The sequence below is a fragment of the Xiphophorus maculatus genome, chromosome 1 (assembly GCF_002775205.1).
Source record: "Xiphophorus maculatus strain JP 163 A chromosome 1, X_maculatus-5.0-male, whole genome shotgun sequence".
In the NCBI taxonomy this organism is placed as follows: domain Eukaryota; kingdom Metazoa; phylum Chordata; class Actinopteri; order Cyprinodontiformes; family Poeciliidae; genus Xiphophorus; species Xiphophorus maculatus.
Genome location: NC_036443.1, coordinates 9156845 through 9177052, shown reverse-complemented (window position 1 = coordinate 9177052; position 20208 = coordinate 9156845). Strand labels below are relative to the sequence as shown.

The 20208-nt window shown below is 39.2% G+C and overlaps 1 protein-coding gene across 2 annotated transcripts in view; it reads right to left on the bottom strand.

Moving 5' to 3' along the window:
• celsr3 (cadherin EGF LAG seven-pass G-type receptor 3) overlaps window positions 1-20208 on the bottom strand; it is a 123138-nt gene that overhangs the window by 61175 nt on the left and 41755 nt on the right. Inside the window, exons 4-8 of one of the 2 annotated variants that reach the window (XM_023334615.1) lie at window positions 16323-16545; window positions 13517-13632; window positions 12981-13069; window positions 12684-12698; window positions 12171-12328 (exon numbers count right to left, since the gene is read on the bottom strand). In XM_023334615.1, the coding sequence (XP_023190383.1) occupies window positions 12171-12328; window positions 12684-12698; window positions 12981-13069; window positions 13517-13632; window positions 16323-16545 (601 nt within the window). The remainder of the gene's footprint in view (window positions 1-12170; window positions 12329-12683; window positions 12699-12980; window positions 13070-13516; window positions 13633-16322; window positions 16546-20208) is intronic. The other variant, XM_005800177.3, reaches the window with a different exon arrangement.

Here is a 20208-nt window from a genome sequence, read left to right as displayed (position 1 = left end):
CAAGGCTTCCTTATGCTGTCATTTTGGGCTTGGATGTCCCCACTTTGACTGATTTAGTGTTGAACACTGCAGCTGGACATTTGACTCAAACTGATGGCCATGAGGGATCCCAGGTCAAGACTCAGAACACTACACTCTTCCAAAAACATGTCCCCATAGTGGCAGGAGCAGAATTTTCCTCTCCAATCTGTAGCTTGGTCACTACTAGAGCCCAGGCAGTACAGAACTCACTTAAGGAATTACCATTCTATGATGTAGAACTGGAGGTGGGTGGTGTAAAACCATCCAAATCCAGAGCACAAAGAAGAAAGGAGAAGTTTTTGGGTTCGGCCAGAATGGAGGTGGAAGGTAAAATGAAACCTTGCCCTTTATTTGATTTTGATATTCCTTCAGATATTTCTGCCCATCAGAGATCGGACCCAACATTAAAACCATGGTTTGATAAGGTTACAGAAGTAGAGGGAAAGAAGCAGGGTAAACTAAATGCCTTGGAAGATGAAACTTATGTTGTGAAGAATGGTGTCCTTTATCAGGTTAAGGGTAGATCGGAAGCCATTGCTTTACCACAGCAGCTAAGGGGAAAAGTGATGGAACTGGCTCATTCAGTTCCTTGGGCCGGGCACCTGGGATTTCAGAAATCCCTTCATAGAATAGCGAGTCGGTTTGTGTGGCCAGGCATGTACACACAGGTGCAACAGTTCTGCTCTTCCTGTCACACGTGTCAGTTAACTACGAACAGAGGTGTTTCTAAAGCACTTCTACAGCCATTACCTATCATAGAAACACCATTTGAAAGGATAGGAATGGATGTTGTAGGTCCCCTGGGGAGAAGCTCCTCTGGTAACCGTTACATTCTGGTTATCTGTGATTATGCTACAAGATACCCTGAAGCTTTTCCTTTGAGATCAGTGAAAGCTAAACAAGTAGCTAACTGTTTGCTTCATCTGTTTTCACGGGTAGGCATTCCTAGAGAGATCCTTACAGACTGCGGGACTAATTTCCTGTCAAACCTTTTGAAGCAGGTCTATCAGTTGTTGGGTATAAAGGGTATAAACACCACCCCGTACCACCCCCAGTCAGATGGACTGGTTGAACGTTTTAACCAAACACTGAAGAACATGTTGCGCAAGTTTGTTTCAGAGACTGGCACAGAGTGGGACAAATGGCTGCCCTATATGCTTTTTGCATATCGAGAAGTTCCACAAGCGTCAACTGGATTCTCTCCATTCGAGCTGCTGTATGGACGACAAGTGCGGGGGCCGTTGGATCTTCTTAAAGAGCAATGGGAAAGCCCAAGTCCATCGGGTGAGCATGTGGTGTCTTATGTGATAAAAATGAGAGAGAGACTTGAACAAATGGCTGTAATGGCACATCAACACATGACAACTGCTCAAGCAAAACAAAAAACCTGGTACGATAAAAAGGCCAGGGAGAGGAGTTTTCATCCTGGACAGAAAGTGGTGTTGTTGCTCCCCACCAGTGATAATAAGCTTCTCACGAAATGGCAGGGACCTTATGAGGTCACACGATGTGTTGGGAAGCTTAATTATGAACTGTATATGCCAGATAGGAAGAAGAAACATCAGACTTTCCATGTTAATCTTTTGAAACAATACCACGATTCACCACAACAGTTTGCAATGCCGTCTGTTTCTCAGTCATCTCAACAGGTCCCAATGCAGAATAAGGAGCATGCAGACACTGTTGTACCGCAACTCTTTGTGCGTGTGGTGGACGATGAGGAGGAAGATGAGCAATTTTTTCCAGCCTGTAGCTCCGCACCTGTTGCAATTTCTCTCTCTCATCTTCAGCCATCCCAACAGCAGGACATGAAACCCCTTTTGGATCCGGAGTTGTTTCAGGAAAAACCTGGGTTTACAAGCCTGATGCAACACAAGGTTCACCTCAGAGACGATGCTGCACCTCGCAGGAAGTTCTACAGGGTTCCGGAACGTCTCGTCCCACAACTCAAGAACGAGATACAGTTCATGTTGGAGCTGGGGGTCATTGAGCCCTCTGTGAGTGAATGGTGCAGTCCAGTAGTGCTAGTACCAAAAAAGGATGGCACTTTAAGGTTTTGTATTGATTTTAGATACCTAAATAGTGTCTCTAAATTTGACCCTTATCCAATGCCTCGCATTGATGAACTGTTGGAGAGAGTTGGGAGATGCAATTTTATTACCACACTTGACCTCAGTAAGGGCTACTGGCAGCTGGCCTTGGCATCAGAGGCGAAAGAACTGACTGCGTTTAAAACACCATGTGGGGTTTTTCAGTTTAGGGTGATGCCCTTTGGCCTGCAGGGGGCACCGGCGACATTTCAGCGCCTCATGGACCAGGTGCTGAGGGAGGCATCTGATTTTGCTGCGGCATACCTGGATGACGTGGTGGTTTTCAGCCAGACGTGGGAGGAGCATGTTCATCGTTTGCAGCATGTTTTACAGCTCATTAGATGTGCGGGCCTTACCATTAACCCTAATAAATGTAAGTTGGCTCAGAGGCAGGTAGAGTACCTGGGCTATGTGGTGGGACATGGCCAAGTTAGACCTCAAGTGGGAAAAGTAGAAGTGATTCATGCATACCCAGTTCCTACGACTAAAAGGAAGGTCCGTGCCTTTGTTGGGTTAGTGGGGTGGTATAGTAAGTTCATTCCCCATTTCGCAGACAGGGCTGCTGTTCTTACAGATTTAACAAAAGTCTCTGCACCAAATAAAGTACAGTGGACTGAGGGGTGTGACAAAGCTTTCAGGGACCTGAAGTCTGCAATTTCCAGTGACTCTGTTCTCTACAGTCCAGACTTTGATGAACCGTTTACATTGCAAACTGACGCCTCTGGAGTAGGCCTTGGTGCTGTATTGCTGCAGGACATTGATGGTGAGAGACATCCTATTGTTTTCCTCAGTAGGAAACTTCAAGACAGAGAGACCAGGTATTCCACAGTCGAAAAAGAATGCCTTGCAGTTAAGTGGGCTGTGGAATCACTGCGGTACTATCTGTTGGGCCGCCATTTTACCCTGGAGACAGATCATCGGGCGCTGACATGGCTACACCAAATGAAAGACTCTAATATGCGCACTGCAAGATGGTATCTGTCACTACAACCTTTTGATTTTACAGTGCAGTATCGGTCAGGGAAGTCTAACCTTGTGGCTGACTCTCTGTCCAGGATGTTTGAGGACTGAGTACTGTTGTCCTGGGTGACGGGGGAGGAAATGTGATGGAGACCACGGGTTCCATCCCATGTTGATTATTGACATTATGTTGTTTTCAGTTCAAATGTGTTTGTATTAGTTCTTTGTTTAGTTATATTGTGACATTTGGTGAACATTCTTTGTGGGTGGGGAGACTGGCCATCTTTCCTGTTCGAAGAATGTGGGGGGAGGAAATGTCAGTTCATTTTGATTTAGATTAGTTCAATTTGAGTTAATTGAGTATTTGCCTTTCTGGGTGTGTCTCAGCAAGGTGGATCAGAGAGGGAGACAAATGCTCCTGGAGCATACCAACTTCCATTAAGAGGGGGAATACTCTGAGGATTTATATTTAGTTATATTTACTTTTGATTGACTTTAGATTAGTTTAATTTTAATAATTTGCATGCATGTAAATATTTGTTGGATCATTTATTGTTAGGTTTGTGTAAGTAGTGTTTGTTTGTCTTTTCTTTTTGGATCACCCCTTTACCTGGTGTAAGTGTTGGAACTTGCCTCAGGTATAAATGTCAGCTTCTTTGTTTCACTAAAAGAAAGGGGTGCTGGTGTAATGAAGACTTGGAGCTCCCAAATAAATCCACCTCAAAGACATTCGTTGCCTCACTTCCTTCTTTAAACGCAGAGTGTTAGAGATTTTTTGGTATTATCATTTCATTCTTACTCTGGTTCACCTTAAGTCTATAGATCTTAGTGATTTTCTGTTTAAAGTGATCTTCTGTTTAAAGTGATTTTCTGTTTAAAAAGTTCTCTTCTTTAAATGACCTGGAGGTCACTACTGTCTGTTCAACTTTACGAGAAATAGATAACACTGAGTTTCTCAGACTTTAAACCCTTTTGCAAGAACACCTCCTAATTTAATCAGTCGTATATTGTTTTCTTGACAGTATTGACCGAGATTTGAACCGGGCTCAGACCTTTGATCAGATATCACATCTGGACCTGGGTTGTTAGATGTTTGGGTTAGAAACTTTACGACCTCTGTTGTTTTTCCTGACTGCCCCCTTGCCTGTCCTTCTTTGACAATAAAAACAGGAGTTTTTGTGAGAACAGGTCAGAACGCTCTGTAGAACTGATCGGAGGAGAAGTTTTGATAGAGCGTTCTCCTTTTGCAAAAGCTCTACATAAAATTCATATACGTTGTCTGTGGTTCTTTCTTTTATTTAGGTTCGAAAGGAAAATACCTATCACAGAGCCTCCGCCGGTCAAAGTGACAGTGTCAAGCTCTCAATTACACAGAAAAAGCTGGAAGACATTACATTCTGTCTATTACTTACATTTCCACACCATACAGAACAAATGTGTTGGAGTGGATTGTTTACAACCCATCAAATATGTCCTCAGATGTAATAAGATGCACCAACAGATGCAAAAAAATCCAGACAGTTTATGCAGGATCATTGGCTCAAAAGGCATCGTGTCACAGTGTGAATCTCTGTCCTCTAATCAAGCTCACTGTCCTGTCGGCTCTGGCTGAACGCAGAAGGAAGAGGAAACTGATATTTTCACAATATATCAGCTACTACAATGGACAGAGGAACTAACAATTTCATGTCATCATATGGGAGGAGGTTGCTGGTTTCTCAGTCACAAGCTGGTTGCAAACCTGAGGCCAGCAGGTGTCAGTCAGTTATGGTAGATCTGAAATTTGGTTTGATGACGTCAATATGAGCAAACAAAAACTGGAGAAGTAAAATAATCCAGCTCCGATTTACGCTGTCTAATCTGTTTAAACTCTGCTCTGAAGTCAGTCAGAGAGGATTCCCAGGTCTAATCTTTGCGTAGAGGTGACTGAGGGAATATTGGGGAAAACTGAAGCAATAAAGCGAGACTGAAGCACAGAGATTTCCTTATTAATTGTCTGTCTGAATATTTCTTTTCGTACCCAAACAGCAATACACTACTGTACATCGTCAGTTCTGTGAACTCACGAAACGCCTTGCAAAAGTTTTCACAAACTCTATGGAAGCCCGTTTCTGCCATTTATTTATTTAAAAATAAATAAATAAATAATCTCATAATAATGAGATACTATCTCATATCTCAGATACTATGTCATTATTTTGAGATTGACGCTTAAAATAATGAGATATCTCAAAATATCTCATTATTTTCAGATACTATCTCATTATAATGAGATTTTTTTTTTTTTAACAGAGTGGTGGAAACGGGCTTCCATACGTTTCCGCCACTCTGTTAAAAAAAAAATATATATATTTTTTTAGATTATTTATCTCATTGTAATGAGATGAATAATCTCATTATAATGAGATTATTATTTTTTTTTTTTTAACAGAGTGGCAGAAATGTATGGAAGCCCGTTTCCACCACTCTGTTAAAAAAATAAAATAAATTATCTTATTATTTTGAGGTTGACGCTTAAAATAATGAGATATCTCAAAATATCTCATTATTTTGAGATGATATCTCAAAATATAATACTATTTTGTATTTTATACAAAATAGTATTATATAGTATTATATCTACAAAATAGTAAAATATCTTATTATTTAGTATCTCATTATTTTGAGATATTATCTAATTATTTTGAGATAATGTGTAAAATGATTAAACCAAAATTAATTCTTTGTAGCTCTTCTCCAAGCGGGCAAAATTTCTTGTCACATTTTACAACAGCAGCAGCAGCACACGTCTGTAAGTTACATTTAATTTTACTTTCAAGATATTTTTAAGTCAAGTATGATTCAAAATTTTAAACCTGATAGAATGATAAAAAAAACCTACTTAAATTAATGGTTTTAATATACTATTGTCAAACTAAACTTAATATTTAACTATTAAAATCCCTGTTTTAATCCCCAGCCTCCTGAAATATACACTTGCAAAGGGTTAATAGTTTGAGTCATGCAGAACTGATCTGACCGTTTCCATAGCAACGTTCAGAAGCAAGACATTCCCCCAGAACTACAGTGAGCTCATTGTAGCTATGACGACATCTATGACATAGATCTATGTCATAGATCAAAGAACATCCGAGGTTATGAATGCGTCCATCTCAAAACATCAGGTATTTTACAAGCAACCCTTTGACAGATACCATTTCAACCCCTCGCTTTCATTTACTAGGATTGTAATATGGAGAAACTTTTAACAGCTGCCGTCTTTTTTCCGTTGTCTTTTGGCGCCGGGTATTTAGTAACCACTGGTGTGAGAAAACTTGTGACCACGCTATTTCCTGGTGTCACATTTGATTGTAGCAGCCATGAAGATGAGAACGTGGATTACTCCGACTATCTTTTTAACACTTTTGGGACTCGGAAGCAAACAATACCGGATAGAGAAGACTCGCAGCACGACGAGTCTTCAGATGACGATACTGAAAAAGAAACTTCCCCGGCTGGGGAAGTTTGCTGTGAAGCAAAAATAACTTCAGAGGTTGAGCCCAAAGACTCAACCTCTCACTTGACCTTAAAAGTTGAGTCTGTAGACCCAACCTCTGGCCCAACCTCTGGCCCAACCTCGGATCTTTCAGCAACATTAAAGAAAGAGACCCAGGAAGACAAATCTGTCGTACTGGACAAATACCCCCCCAAACTTCCCAAAGCTCCCAGAAGACGAGAACCCATCCTACCTGGCTGCGACGTCTGCAACGCAGAACGGAGACGTCGTGAAGAAAGGAAGAAACGTTTGCGAGGACGTGAAAAAAAAAAGAAGTGCTGCATCATATTTTGAATGCCTCCGAGACGATTCTAAAATTATGAGGAGGTGAGCCTATGATTCGGATTTTACACCAAATAGAAAAGATAACAGATTCAAGTTATGGATCTCAAAAGGTTTAACTACCTATTATTCATTTGTCCACAAAGGGATATTTCAGAGCCTTGAAACCTTACAGAAGGATCATGGACTGGAAAAAGAGGATTTTTTTAGGTACCTGCAGGTGAGACATTATTTTAATAGAAATTTTAAAGAAGTGTTGAGAAAAAATGATTCCAGTTTCATGGAGGTATTTCTAACACTAATTAAACCCAGATCAGACAGCAGAATTATCTCCAAGTTATACAATGCCATACAGCTATCGAAACATGAGAATACAGAATACATAAAGAGGAAATGGGGAAAGGAAATTAAGGTAATAATCTCACAAGAAGATGGGAAGAAATATGTCAACTGCAGTGGGTCTCGACCGGATCAAACACATGGCGGGAGTTTTGTTGGAAAAACATTGCATGATTTTTTGTTACACCCATTCAGAGACGATATCAAAATAACGGGGACGCCTGCTGGAGACTTGGTGAGTCTAAAGGAGCCAACCACTTCCATGTTTTTTGAGACTGCCAAGTAATAAAACCATATTGGGAAGAGTTCCACAAACATATTGAAAATATATTCAATGTAAAAATTTAATTCAAATGTGAAACGTTGTACTTGGGCAACCTACAGTTGGACACATGGACCAACCAAGACAAAAAACTTCTGGCTATACTACTGGCAGCCAGTAAGAAAGCCATCACAAGGAAATGGCTAAAACCAGACCCACCCACTATCGACGAATGGATTGAAATTGTTGATCAGATTTATGTTATGGGAAAGATTTCTTTTTCCCTCCAAGTTGAAAGAGGAAAGTTTTATAAGATCTGGACCAATTGGACTGAGTATGTAAAACCAATTAGATCTGACTTCATTTGATTGTTCTTGAGAACTATGTGCCCTGCCCTTGTATGTTCTTGTGTTTTTTTTATTGCTCGAGATGGTGCAATCCCCGTTATTGTTCAATTCTGTTCATTTTTGTTATTGTTCACAACAAAATTTAGTAATAGTCTGTAAAAGAAAATACCAGAAAGGCAGTATTGACAAAATCACTTGGATTCTCCGGTTGTATACTCATGTACAATCTTAGATGGGTAAAGCTGTAATTAACGAATGTGATGGGAATCTCTCTTTCTAAATAAAAAAATAATTACAAAAAGAATTGCACAAAAATCCGTGAGGGACGGCGGAGTCCCTGCTCGAAATTCTGTGAACGAGGAGTACGGAGCCTCGTGCCAGAAGCCCATTAAAATGCTGTCTACATCGTTTTAAACTGTGTGATTGTGAGTGGGAATAAAAATAGCAACAGGTATTTTGTTCCATATAACACAGTAGGAGTGTAACAGGTAAACCTTTTATGGATGCAAACTTGACTAAAAACCCACCTGTTTTGGATTGTATTTGAAACGTAATCAATTACAAATTTATTGATGGAACCTGACTTAATGTCCTATTTTGATTGTTGATTCTATGTTGCATTGTGTTTCTGTGTTTGATATGATGTAAAGCACATTGAAATGCCTTGCTGCTGAAATGTGCTATACAAATAAAATTTGATTGATTGATTGATTAATGGGTTCTCTCCGGGTGCTCCGGCTTCCTCCCACAGGACAAAAAGATTTTGTTCACACTATATAATAAATGGATGTTTTTTAATAATAATAAAAGTAATATTAATATCGCCACACAAAAAAAACAGAATATGCAGTCCATTACAGTTTTATGTTTTTATTGCTTGATGTTTATTTAGGATTATTAATAAGTGATCAATGTGGTAGATTAGCTTTTGTTCTACTGATGATCTGTCAGAGTTGCTGTTTAAGTCGCCTTTTTTATTTTCTATTCAGGATCTGCATCCTTTTTTTTTTTTTACTTTTAAAAACATTTTTGTATTGCATTAAAATGTCAATACAATATGGAAGCCTGTTTCCACCTCTCTGTTAAAAAATAAATAAATAAATAATCTCAAAATAATGAGATAATATCTCAAAATAATGAGATACTAAATAATAATCTATAATAAGATACACAATATAAGATATTTTACTATTTTGTAGATATAATACTATATAATACTATTTTGTATGAAATACAAAATAGTAATTTATTTTGAGATATCATCTCAAAATAATGAGATATTTTGAGATATCTCATTATTTTAAGCGTCAACCTCAAAATAATAAGATAATTTATTTTATTTTTTTAACAGTGTGGTCGAAACGGGCTTCCATACGTTTCTGCCACTCTGTTAAAAAAAAATAAAATACATAATCTCATTATAATGAGATTATTTATCTCATTACAATGAGATAAATAATCTAAAAAAATATAAAATAAAAAAATATTTATTTTATTTTTTTAACCGAGTGGCGGAAACGAATGGAAGCCCGTTTCCACCACTCTGTTAAAAAAATAAATAAAAAATAATCTCATTATAATGAGATAGTATCTGAAAATAATGAGATATTTTGAGATATCTCATTATTTTCAGATACTATCTCATTATTATGAGATTATTTATGTATTTATTTTTAAATAAATAAATGGCAGAAACAGGCTTCCATAGACTTTGTGAATACTTTTGCAAGGGGTTTCGTGAGTTCACAGAACTGACGATGTAGTGTATTGCTCTATGGGTACAAAAAGAAATATTCAGACAGACAATTAATAAGGAAATCTCTGTGCTTCAGTCTCGCTTTTATTGCTTCAGTTTTCCCCAATATTCCCTCAGTCACCTCTACGCAAAGATTAGACCTGGGAATCCTCTCTGACTGACTTCAAAGTAGAGTTTAAACAGATTAGACAGCGTAAATCGGAGCTGGATTATTTTACTTCTCCAGTTTTTGTTTGCTACAAAAGAGAGTAATGTGCTCGCTAACCTGAATGTTTTTAAAGGTCTAGTGTAGAAACTTTAGTAGGTTTTCAGGTGAAACAAAATAATACCAAGCAATTGCAGTAACTGGCACCAGTGATGAGAAGCTTTTCCACTTTTGACAAATTCATGATTGAGATTTTTTTGAAGTCGCTAGAAAATATTGCTTTCCAGCACAAAATAAAACAGTAATTCAATAAATGCCCAACATTTGCCTAAACAAATACGGGAATACATTCAGTAGCTGAGTTGTTTTAAAACTAATCTAGTGGCCTACTGCTAGCTGGGCTGTATACTGACACCAACACCAATCAATTCTATTGGATTTTTACTTTGTGGAAATTACCTTTGAATAAACACGGAGCCCCTGATCAGTCGCAGATTATATTTAATGAAAGCTATCTGTGTGACGACGCTGGCACCTCTTCTGCAAACACCACTGACAGCGCAGGGCTGGCGACAATTAAGTGGTTTTCAGTCAGTGCACTAGAAATAAAATCCGTTATGAAACAGCTGAGGTTTAAATCAAGGTAGTATTGAGGAGAGCACGTCCTTTTAAAATAGATATATAAAGGTTTCAAACTGTGAGCAGTTTTCAGTTACTTCAGACTCTTAGTTTTTATTTCTTAGTCCAAAAACTGTAGAGTTAATTGAGGTACCAGTTCAGAACAATTTAACCTGCCTGGAGCATCAATTGACTCCTGAATATTTTCACAAGTAAAAACTTTGTATCTATGGTTTTTGTTTTCTGGTGGAAATCTTCACTATTGATCACATTTTACATCTGCCTGTGGTTCCATTAAAAAATAACCAGTGAATGTATCAAGAATAGCATAAAACTAAACATAAGCAAAGATTAGAAATTTAGATTCAAAATCAGCTTCTGAATATAGCAAATTTACTCCTAGCAGATTAACTAAGATTATTTTATTCAAATAAAATGTCTGTGAAATGAAATGAGACAAATATCATACAAAAGATTATAAAACAATTTGAAAAGTTATTGTTCTCTTGTATTGATATTTCAGAAAAATGTAAAATGATGTGTAATGCCCAGCGCACACTACACGATCTTAGAGCTATCGGCCGATTGTTGGCCCATTTTCTATACCTGAGAGATCACACATTAGCCCACAGAAATCCTAGGTATAACGGTTCGATCGGTTCAATCGTGCCGTGTGTTGTCCAACAATGGGCACAAAATAATGGCTACAAGTTCAGTTAACTAATTTTAAAACCAGGCATTAATCAATGCTTTACTACAATCTACCTGCAATGCATGTGGCTAGTGTCAGCGTAAAGTCCTGACTGATTGAAAATCATTATAACCTATTTATGTCACGTTAACGAAGAACAGCTGAAAAGTTACCGGGTTTATCAACTGCGGTAGCAATTTCGCTCCAACTCCTCCTCTTGTCATTTCTATATTCTTTGCATGTTGAATAAACATTAATGTTGTTTCCACATATCATCTCCAATGTGAATCATCTCCATCTGGGTCAGCTGTTTGGGATTCCCCTCTGTAATTTCCCCTGAGAAAGCTGGAGGAGAATCCGTGCTTTCTGATTGGCTACCTGTCACATTCGACAGGCTGCATTAAAATCCCAGTCTGGGAAAACCCCTTATTTAGATGGGAGCGGCAACAACGATCTACCATAACACACCACACACTACAGGATGATGGGTTATTATGAAATCGTAAGCGACAATCTTAGAACGGCCGACGTTCTAAGATTGTCGTAAAAATAGCAGCAGAAAATCATGTAGTGTGAACTATTGCATCAGGTAGTCGATGTGCCCATCTTCTCTATTTAAATCTAATGATTACTGAAGGGCAATCTAGTATACAGACTTCATAATCTGCACTCTTTTGGTTGAATGCAGTATTTATTTCCACTTTGGCTTTATGTTGTTTAGTTTTTATTCAAGTACATTTTTTGTTGATGGAGACTGAGAATCCATTTTATTTTTGTTTTTGGTTGTTTTGTTTATTTTGTTTATCAATTCCAGTGTTAAATGTTCTTTTGAAAATAAAGTGTATCTATCTTTGGCAGGAAATCGCATGCGTTATTACGTCATTTCCATTAAATCAGTGTAAGAAGGTCTTCAAACAATATTACTGTTTATCGCAATAATTTTTGAGACAATTAATCGCTCAGCAAAATTAGTTATCGTGACAGGCCTATGACCTAAATAGAAACACAAGAAAAACCACAGATCTTGACAATGTGTTGTTTTTACTTCAGCTCCAAAAAAACAAAAACAAAAAATCTATTTTATGTAATTAGAGAAGAGAACAAATAAAGAGAAAAAAACTCACTTCTTGCTGCTGGTCTGTTTGCCCTGTGCAGCACAGCTATAATTTCCAAGCTGCGTACCGAAGCGAAGCGAGAGAGCCGTGTCGCAGTCGTCGATGCTCACCACGGCCACCTTCTCGTCAGACGGACCCTGGGCTTCTCCGATCAAACTGCGTCTGGGCTGAACACATACATTTACATACGCAGGATTAAAAACCAATCCAAAGAGCTAGAAGAGAATGAAACAAGTTGAGTTAAGATGACATGCAGGAAAGAGAACAGCTTTTGCTTATTAAATCTAAGAACCACGGTTGAGAAACACTGTGCTACAGTATTAAATGTTAATGAAAAAAAGGTTGGGGGAATCATAGTTAGTGTGGCAAGAAGTAGAAGTACAAATTTAGCAAAAACAAAGAACAGCAGGCGGAAGAGATTCCTAATCTTTCCATCAGGGTTTTAGTTTTAAAAAGGGAAAGCATGGCAGGATAAAAGGAAGAGGGATGTTTTTGTGCATCATGACACACATTCATACTCACATAGCGTGTAGCCGGCTGAAGAAAATGAAGCAAAAAAAAAAATCAAAAAACAATGTAGAAAATTAAAAGAGATGTGCAGAAAATATGCATGAGAATAATGGGGACAAGCAAACGCCCACATAAAAAAATAAGCACACGCAGAAACAAATCGTCTCAAATCAAAGTGCTCCGTCAGCACGGAAAACTTTTCTGCCAACACATCAGAAGCACAAACAACAAGCGAAACAGGAATCAGAGATCAAAGTCGAGGGATGAAAATTGTGGAGGTTCGCAGGGAGCGGCGCGCGGCAAACCCACCTTGTTGTAGTAATGGATGTGAACCGTGTGCCAGTTTCCATCGCTCACGCCTCCGAGCAGGAAGGGGCTCACCTGAGTGGACGACTCACCTGGAGGCGGATGGAGGAAGACGTGTTAAACCTGAGCAGGTGGCATCATGGTTGTGCTTGTTCATCTTAGGAACACTTTACTTTTGAGAGCGATGCAGGAATATGGCCTGTTGTATGTCCTGATTAAAATAAATGCGCTCATTTACAACGATCTTTGCGATTCTGTGTGCAAAATAAATTAATTTTCATTCAACAACATTACTCTCTTTGTTTTGACTCAAAGCATTTCCTCCCTGGAGGCACAAGGAGACAGATAATTAGATATTATCGTCCCTGTGGGGAAATTCCTTTCCACAGCCTGCACATGTTCATGAGGCATGAACAAAATTTACAGCTTTATGAGAAAAATACAGTATACGTATGCGCTATATTTACACTCCCACAAAGCTTTCTTCTGGGAATACAAACAGTGTTAAGCAGAGCCTCACTCTTCAGCTGATGAAGTACCTGTGGAATATTTGAAGACCACTTGTCCTTCTTGGATCTCCAGTGCGATGAAATCATGTTTCTCATTGAAGCGTCCATTGTAGAAGAGAAGACCGCTCTTCTCCAGAGTGGCAAAACTAGACAAGACACACACACACACACACACTTATGATTCATCCAATAAGTATTGGTGAACAGGCATTATCATAGTATTACGAACTACCAGGAAGGTTAAATAGATACAACCCAATCATCCCAGGAGACTATATTTTTAACTCCGCCAATGTTTAAGGTCAGGTTCAGCTTTGTTCAAGCTAAGAGATAATTAATGTGTGATACGGCTGAATAAATCATAAAGTCTAGAAGGTTAAACTTTATACAGTTACAAATCCTTGTTAGTATTTTCTTACAATACAGAACAGCTGCAGTGTGTAGAAATTTACAGAGAAGAAAAGCTTTCTATAAAACATAAGATAATCCGTCATAAAACCTTATCTGGGGATAATTTCTCGTCTACATAAACTCTAGTCTCATCCTTGTGCATCCGACGTGTCATTATGCCATCTTTTAATGCATGCAGATCAAATCTCTACATGCCTCCAGAAACAGGAGAAAAAAAGGAGCATCCTGACCTTTGTCTGCAGAGTTAATGTATCAGAGATGCACACAACTAGAGGGAGCAAACATATGCAAAGAAGGTTGCTTTACATCTTCTAGATAGCGTAATTACTGTTGGGGAAATTCATGATTTGAACTCCTCATCAAAATGAAGCGTCTTATTCCCACTAGCAATAAAACTGCATGTATAAATATTATGTCGTCGTTATAATTTCTTTTCCTAAAACTGGTTCAACTCGTCAGTTGGCTATGACTTCCAGTAGAGCTGAAGAAATGAAAAATGTCTGGAAAAAAAACAAAACAAAAACAGCTCGTCTACTCACACTTTTCCCCAACTGGGCTGTAAATACGTTTCTACCTCAGGGTAAAACATTGTGTTTTCATAACTCAGTTCAGTAGCGCAATAATTACCAATACTTTAACACAGTGGGTTACAAATACAAGACCTTTACAAACATTTTTTGTAGTTGTAAACAAAGTTCTAATCTATGTCACAAAACACCGAAAGTCAAAGAAACTTAGAAACTACGACTGTGGCGTCCGTTTCTCAGCTCTTAATGAGATGTTTCAGGGTACCTGGGTGTAGGCGAGCAGGACAAAAAACTATTTTATTACTAATAATAAACCATATTACTAACCTTCTAACCTGGTGTGTGTAACTAGTTTCACCACGTAGGCCTGTTATGACTATTTATTTCTATGAACACTGAACACTGTTCTAACCTCCTGAAGCAAGAAGCTGTGCTGCAGTGTGAATGTAAGTATGTTTGTAAAAACTAAAAAATAAGTGAAAATTAAGTGCTACCTATGCACAATGCTTATATGTGACAATTTTATTTAACACCTCCTATAAAAAGAGTATGCCCTTTTGTAAAATTAGGTTGGTATATTGTGTAGCTTTGTTAATATCTTAAATGTTAATGAACATTTAACACTGGAACTGGAGGACATTTTAAATATCCAACATAAATAAATAAAACAACCAAAAATAAAATTGTCCTTCAGTTAAGTTAAGACCAACATGCCAGAATGAAGACTTTTGTTATCCAGTTTTTGGTAGAGAGAGAGAAAAATGATAAATCGTGCAAGTGGACGTTATTGAGCCTGTTTTAATTTATCATGCGATTACTTGATTTATTGCTTATTGTAACAGGGCTTGGAGCATCCAGCATCAATCGGTCTATCTTCTATAAAGGAGTAACGTTAACAGATTTGTTAAAAGCTCATAAATTAAGGCTCTCCTTAAGAAAGACCCCCTGTTAACCCTTAACTTCATTCCTCCACTTATCATCGCTACACAAATGGACGCCACAAATCAATAGAACAAATCAGACGCAGCGCTTTAAGGCACCCACGACTGACGTCTCGCAGAAACCACTAATGGTGGCCTTATCAGGCCAGCAACAACCCCACGGGCAACATCACCTTAGCAACTATCATTAGATGACTTCACCCATGGCAACCATCCCATAATCCTGCATGGCCACTCCTTGAGATCTCCCTTGGAGATCCAATTGGCATGTTAAGAGGCTGCAGACAAATGAGTGTGGGGGTCGTAGCTTACTAGTAGAGTTAATCAAAAGCAGACAAAGCAAGACTGGAAACTATAGTTAATTGGTAGCTTATTAGTAAACAATGTTCTGGCAAGCTCATAAGACTTTATATATGCATTCATTTACTTCACAGAAGTAAAAACAAATCCTTTTATTAGCCTTTCTTAATTAAATAAGTTGAACATTTATGTCCAACTTATTAAAAAAAAATAAAAACACATCTTATCAGCTCTGAAAACCAAGCTTTTTATTTTCCTGATCTGACATGAAAGACTGAGGTCACCCATGTGTAAGCCTAAAGGATAGGAGACAGAAACGGGAATTAGATGTAAGATAAGAACATAAATTTTAAGGACAGGAGGTCGCAGAGATGCTACTGAAATCAGCAAATAGGCAGATGAAAGAGAAGTGTGTGGAGAAACGGCCCTCCTCAATGGAGGGAGTCGGCAACGGGAGAAAAGATGAGTTGCAGGATTGATCTCACATAGAGATGAAATGGATAGATTAAAGAGAAGATGCTCTGTGAGGGAAGCCAGAATCAAAGATGAATACTTAAGGATCTCAGTCTGCCAGAGGCTGGACGATGAGGTACGGAGCAGACAGAAGACAAGCTACGAAGAAAGACTTTCTAATTGTGCGCTTTAAACTCTACTGACCTCAATGAAATGGAGAGGTGAAATCTCTGCCTGAGGCCCCGGAACATCGCGAAGGATTTCGGTGGGAAAGACCTGGCGGTGACGGTGCAGTACGGCCGCTCGTAGCCTCCCGGCGGACACTCACAGCGGAAACCTCCACCGGAAAGCTCCCGACATGTCCCTCCATTACGACACACGCCGGACACGCACCGACCCTGCCTCCGGTCCAACTCACATCGGTCACCTGAAATAAGGAAAATAAATCATCAGTTTATATGTTAACGAATGAAGCAGATGAAACTAAACCTTTAGAAAATACACACTTGCTGCAAAACAGTTCTTGTTTCACCCCAGAGCTACTACACTGTGGGATGATATGCGGAGTTATCAGATGTTACATATAAGAAGAAACAAACACCCTGAAATACAGAGATCCTTTTCAGGAATTTCTTTAAAGTGGGATAAAAACAAGCCAGTGAAAAAAGCAGATGCTTTAGGCGAGCATCGTTCAGACGGACAGATCTTTACCTCTGTGACAAACATTCTGGTTAATACCTTTGGCTCAGATTAAATACTCTTTAAAAATGAGGCTGCATGAGGCACTAAGTGAGTACTCACGGAAAATGCATCAGAAAGGGTCAGGATAGCAGATTAAATCTATTCTAATCCTGAAATCGTGTAGCTGGATTATTATATACTACCTGTCAGTAGTTTAGTCACACTCTTCAGTGAAATAGTTCATGGATTCTACATTTTTTATGGGCTCCTAATGATTTATTTCAACCATTTTGGTTTCTTTTTTCATTTAGTGCAAAGAAACTTTTACATGTTTCTTTTTAAAAGACATGAACAGTAAACACAGTAAAGTAAAGTCAGGGCTTGTCTCTTCAAAAACTGGTTCTGACCAGTCATACAGAAATCCTTAATGAAAAGCACTGAGTGCGACTTACTTACATACAAAGGGTTTATGGTAAGGAGAGGAAAGACAGACTTTTAAAAAAGTTCTTAATTCAAGCAGTGAGAAACCAGTTTGGTCATTTCTCCGCACCAAACAGTAAACGTCTGTTTTACTAATTGGGGGAAAATGAATGTAAAGCTATTTACAAGAGTTCACCCCCTGGTTTTGCCGTGCGGAGGAAGCACTAATTGGAGAAAAGAAGTGTCCACTTGGTTAATATGTGTTTCTGTTATCGAACAGAAGGGTGAGCTACTTACTGATGACAGAAAAATTTGGTGAAAGATTTATCCAGTCACCATGTCTTATGGGGAAACACAACTAGCATAATCAATGCATCCTGATCAGATTTTGCCCCAGCTATCTCAACTCACTTCTTTCAATGTGGAACAGCAGCTCTGCACAGATGATGGAGCATCTCAACATACCTCTGCTGCTGTATTCATGATCTCTTTTCTTCAGCCGTGACCCAGAAACGATAAAGGTCAGTCAGAGTGAAGACAGACCAGAAAATCTAGAGTTTAATGTTTTCAACAAGAAAGACCTTCTCAGTGCCTGCAATACTGCAAACGTTGCACCAACCTGTCCATCCTTCTCCAAAGCCACCCATGTGAAAAAACACACCAAAGCACATGAAGCCCTCCACCTGAAGTAGAGACCGACCCCCACAACCCAACAAGAGCAGGTTGAGAACCATTGGCTCAGACCTAACAAAGCTGACTCTCACTCTGTGGACCCGCTCCACTTCACGGTGAAGGTCCCGGCTTGATGGGGCCAAGAGATCGACATCTTCTGCAAAAAGCAAGGCTGGTCCCCAAATTACACCTTCCTCTCATGACTATGCTATGAGATCCTGTTATTGAACACGTTACTCTGACTACATGGTTGTGCATGTTGAATATTTTACGGTTCATAAGGTTCTAAAAACCAGGGAAATTGATCATGTCTTTTGGTTTTGAAAACAGAAATTCAGATATGCAATCAGCTAATCAGTCTCTCTGCTGCTCCGTGGATCAACAAATACTGTGTGGGACTCTGACGAGTTAAAGGAGGTTTTCCAACATGGGAGTTTTTATAATTATTTAACATGTATGGCAGTGGTTTATTAGAATGCTAAAAAATTCAATTCCTCCTTGATTAGAGAATGGATGAACCTATGCTAATTTCTAGCCGCGTTTGCATCAGGCTAATATTTTCCATCCTTTTAAAAGAAATCAAAATTACATTTGAAAGTTTCCTCCTTAAAGCCATGAGATATTCTGAGGCTGTTTGAAGCTGAAGGTGCATCTCTGCAGGATATAAAGAGAAAGAAATATCTTCCTGTTGACTCAATTCTGTTGCTTCGGAACTGGGTGGCAAAACAAAAACAGCATGAACAAATCTGCAGACGGGAATAAACACAAATTTGGCTGCGAGTCAAGAAAGTGCTAGTCTGGGGTGTTTTAGTGAGTTTGAACCCCTCCCGGTCCCCCCCACCTCCTCACACACACACACACACGCAAACAGAAGCACTGCAGAAATAGGTACATAAGGAAGCACATTGACTTTCTCTTTTCACCTTTCCTTGAGCGCATTTGGACACACACACTGTCTGACATTTAGCAGCTGCACACAAAGAACACCCACACACACTGCCCCCTCGCATCGGCAGAGCAGACGGGTTTGAAAGTAGCCTAAAGACAGATGGCTCCTTGAGGACCCACTTTAGAACCTGCTGACGGCCCCAAAATACACACAGACAGTGAAATACCAGACAAAACAAAACCAAATTGCTAACACATCAATAATTAACACAATGCAGATATATTTTATATCCAAAACGGACATAAACACTTTATTTCCCTCTCTTTCTACCTCATACGCACACACACATCAGCACATACATGGATCATTGCCCCTGCCCTCGAGGCTGTCGGGTTTGATCATGTAACTGTCTTTGCTGGCACTTTGTTTTCGCTGCTTTTAGATGCCAGAGAAGCCGCTGGCAGCGACCTCACATCTTTACAGGGACACACACACAGACCTGCACACGCCTGCATACAGCACTGCAGCTGTGAGTCAATAAAAGTCCTCACCTTTCCTCGTGACCAATTAGATATAAATTTGGTATGACACACGCAAGACACGGCCACTTCCAGACCGCCATCCCACATACAGCAAAAAAAACACATTTAGAGAAACACATAAAGATTCTGCAGGGCGAGTCAAAGCAACACACCAAGAGGAAGGCTGTAAAAACTCACATGTCTGATTCACATGTTGATACGGAGTCTATCTGACACAGGACAAATCGAATGGCACGCTGTTATTTCTAAAGCTTTGGGAGCTTTTACAATAACATTCAGCTGCTTCACGGCATTTCCAAGATTAATCTGACCTCAGCTGTCAACGAGTATTCTCTGGACTCTTGATCATTTCCTGTTTATTTGAACCATGATTTCTCCTCGCAAATGTCTTCATAACCATTTCACTTTTCAAGAAATCCAGTCTGTTGACGGGACAACTGTTAGTGGTGCGTTCACAAACCTCGCTTTTTTGAAAGAGTGTCAAGAGAGAGAGAGAACCCGCTTCTGGAAGTCCTGTTTGTAGTTTGCAACGAGTCACCTTTGGGATACAGCAAACAAGCAGAAACACAGCTTAGACCAAATTCTACGCTTTGACCACAAGCAAAACACCACACCACCCTGAACACACACTGCCCACTTTGAAACACGGTGGTGGTGGTGGTGGTGGTATGATGTTGTGGGGATTCTTTTTTTACCAACAGAGAGAAGAAAACAGGCCAACAACAAACAATCTGAGCTATAAAGTAATGATTCAGATCAAACGTGTCAAACTGGATTCTTTTTGTTGAGTCTATCACCAAAATGTTCCCAGTAAATCATTGAAGTTTGTGTGTTTTTAACAAGGTAAAATGTGAACATGTGTATCAGGATGTGAATATTCGGCACT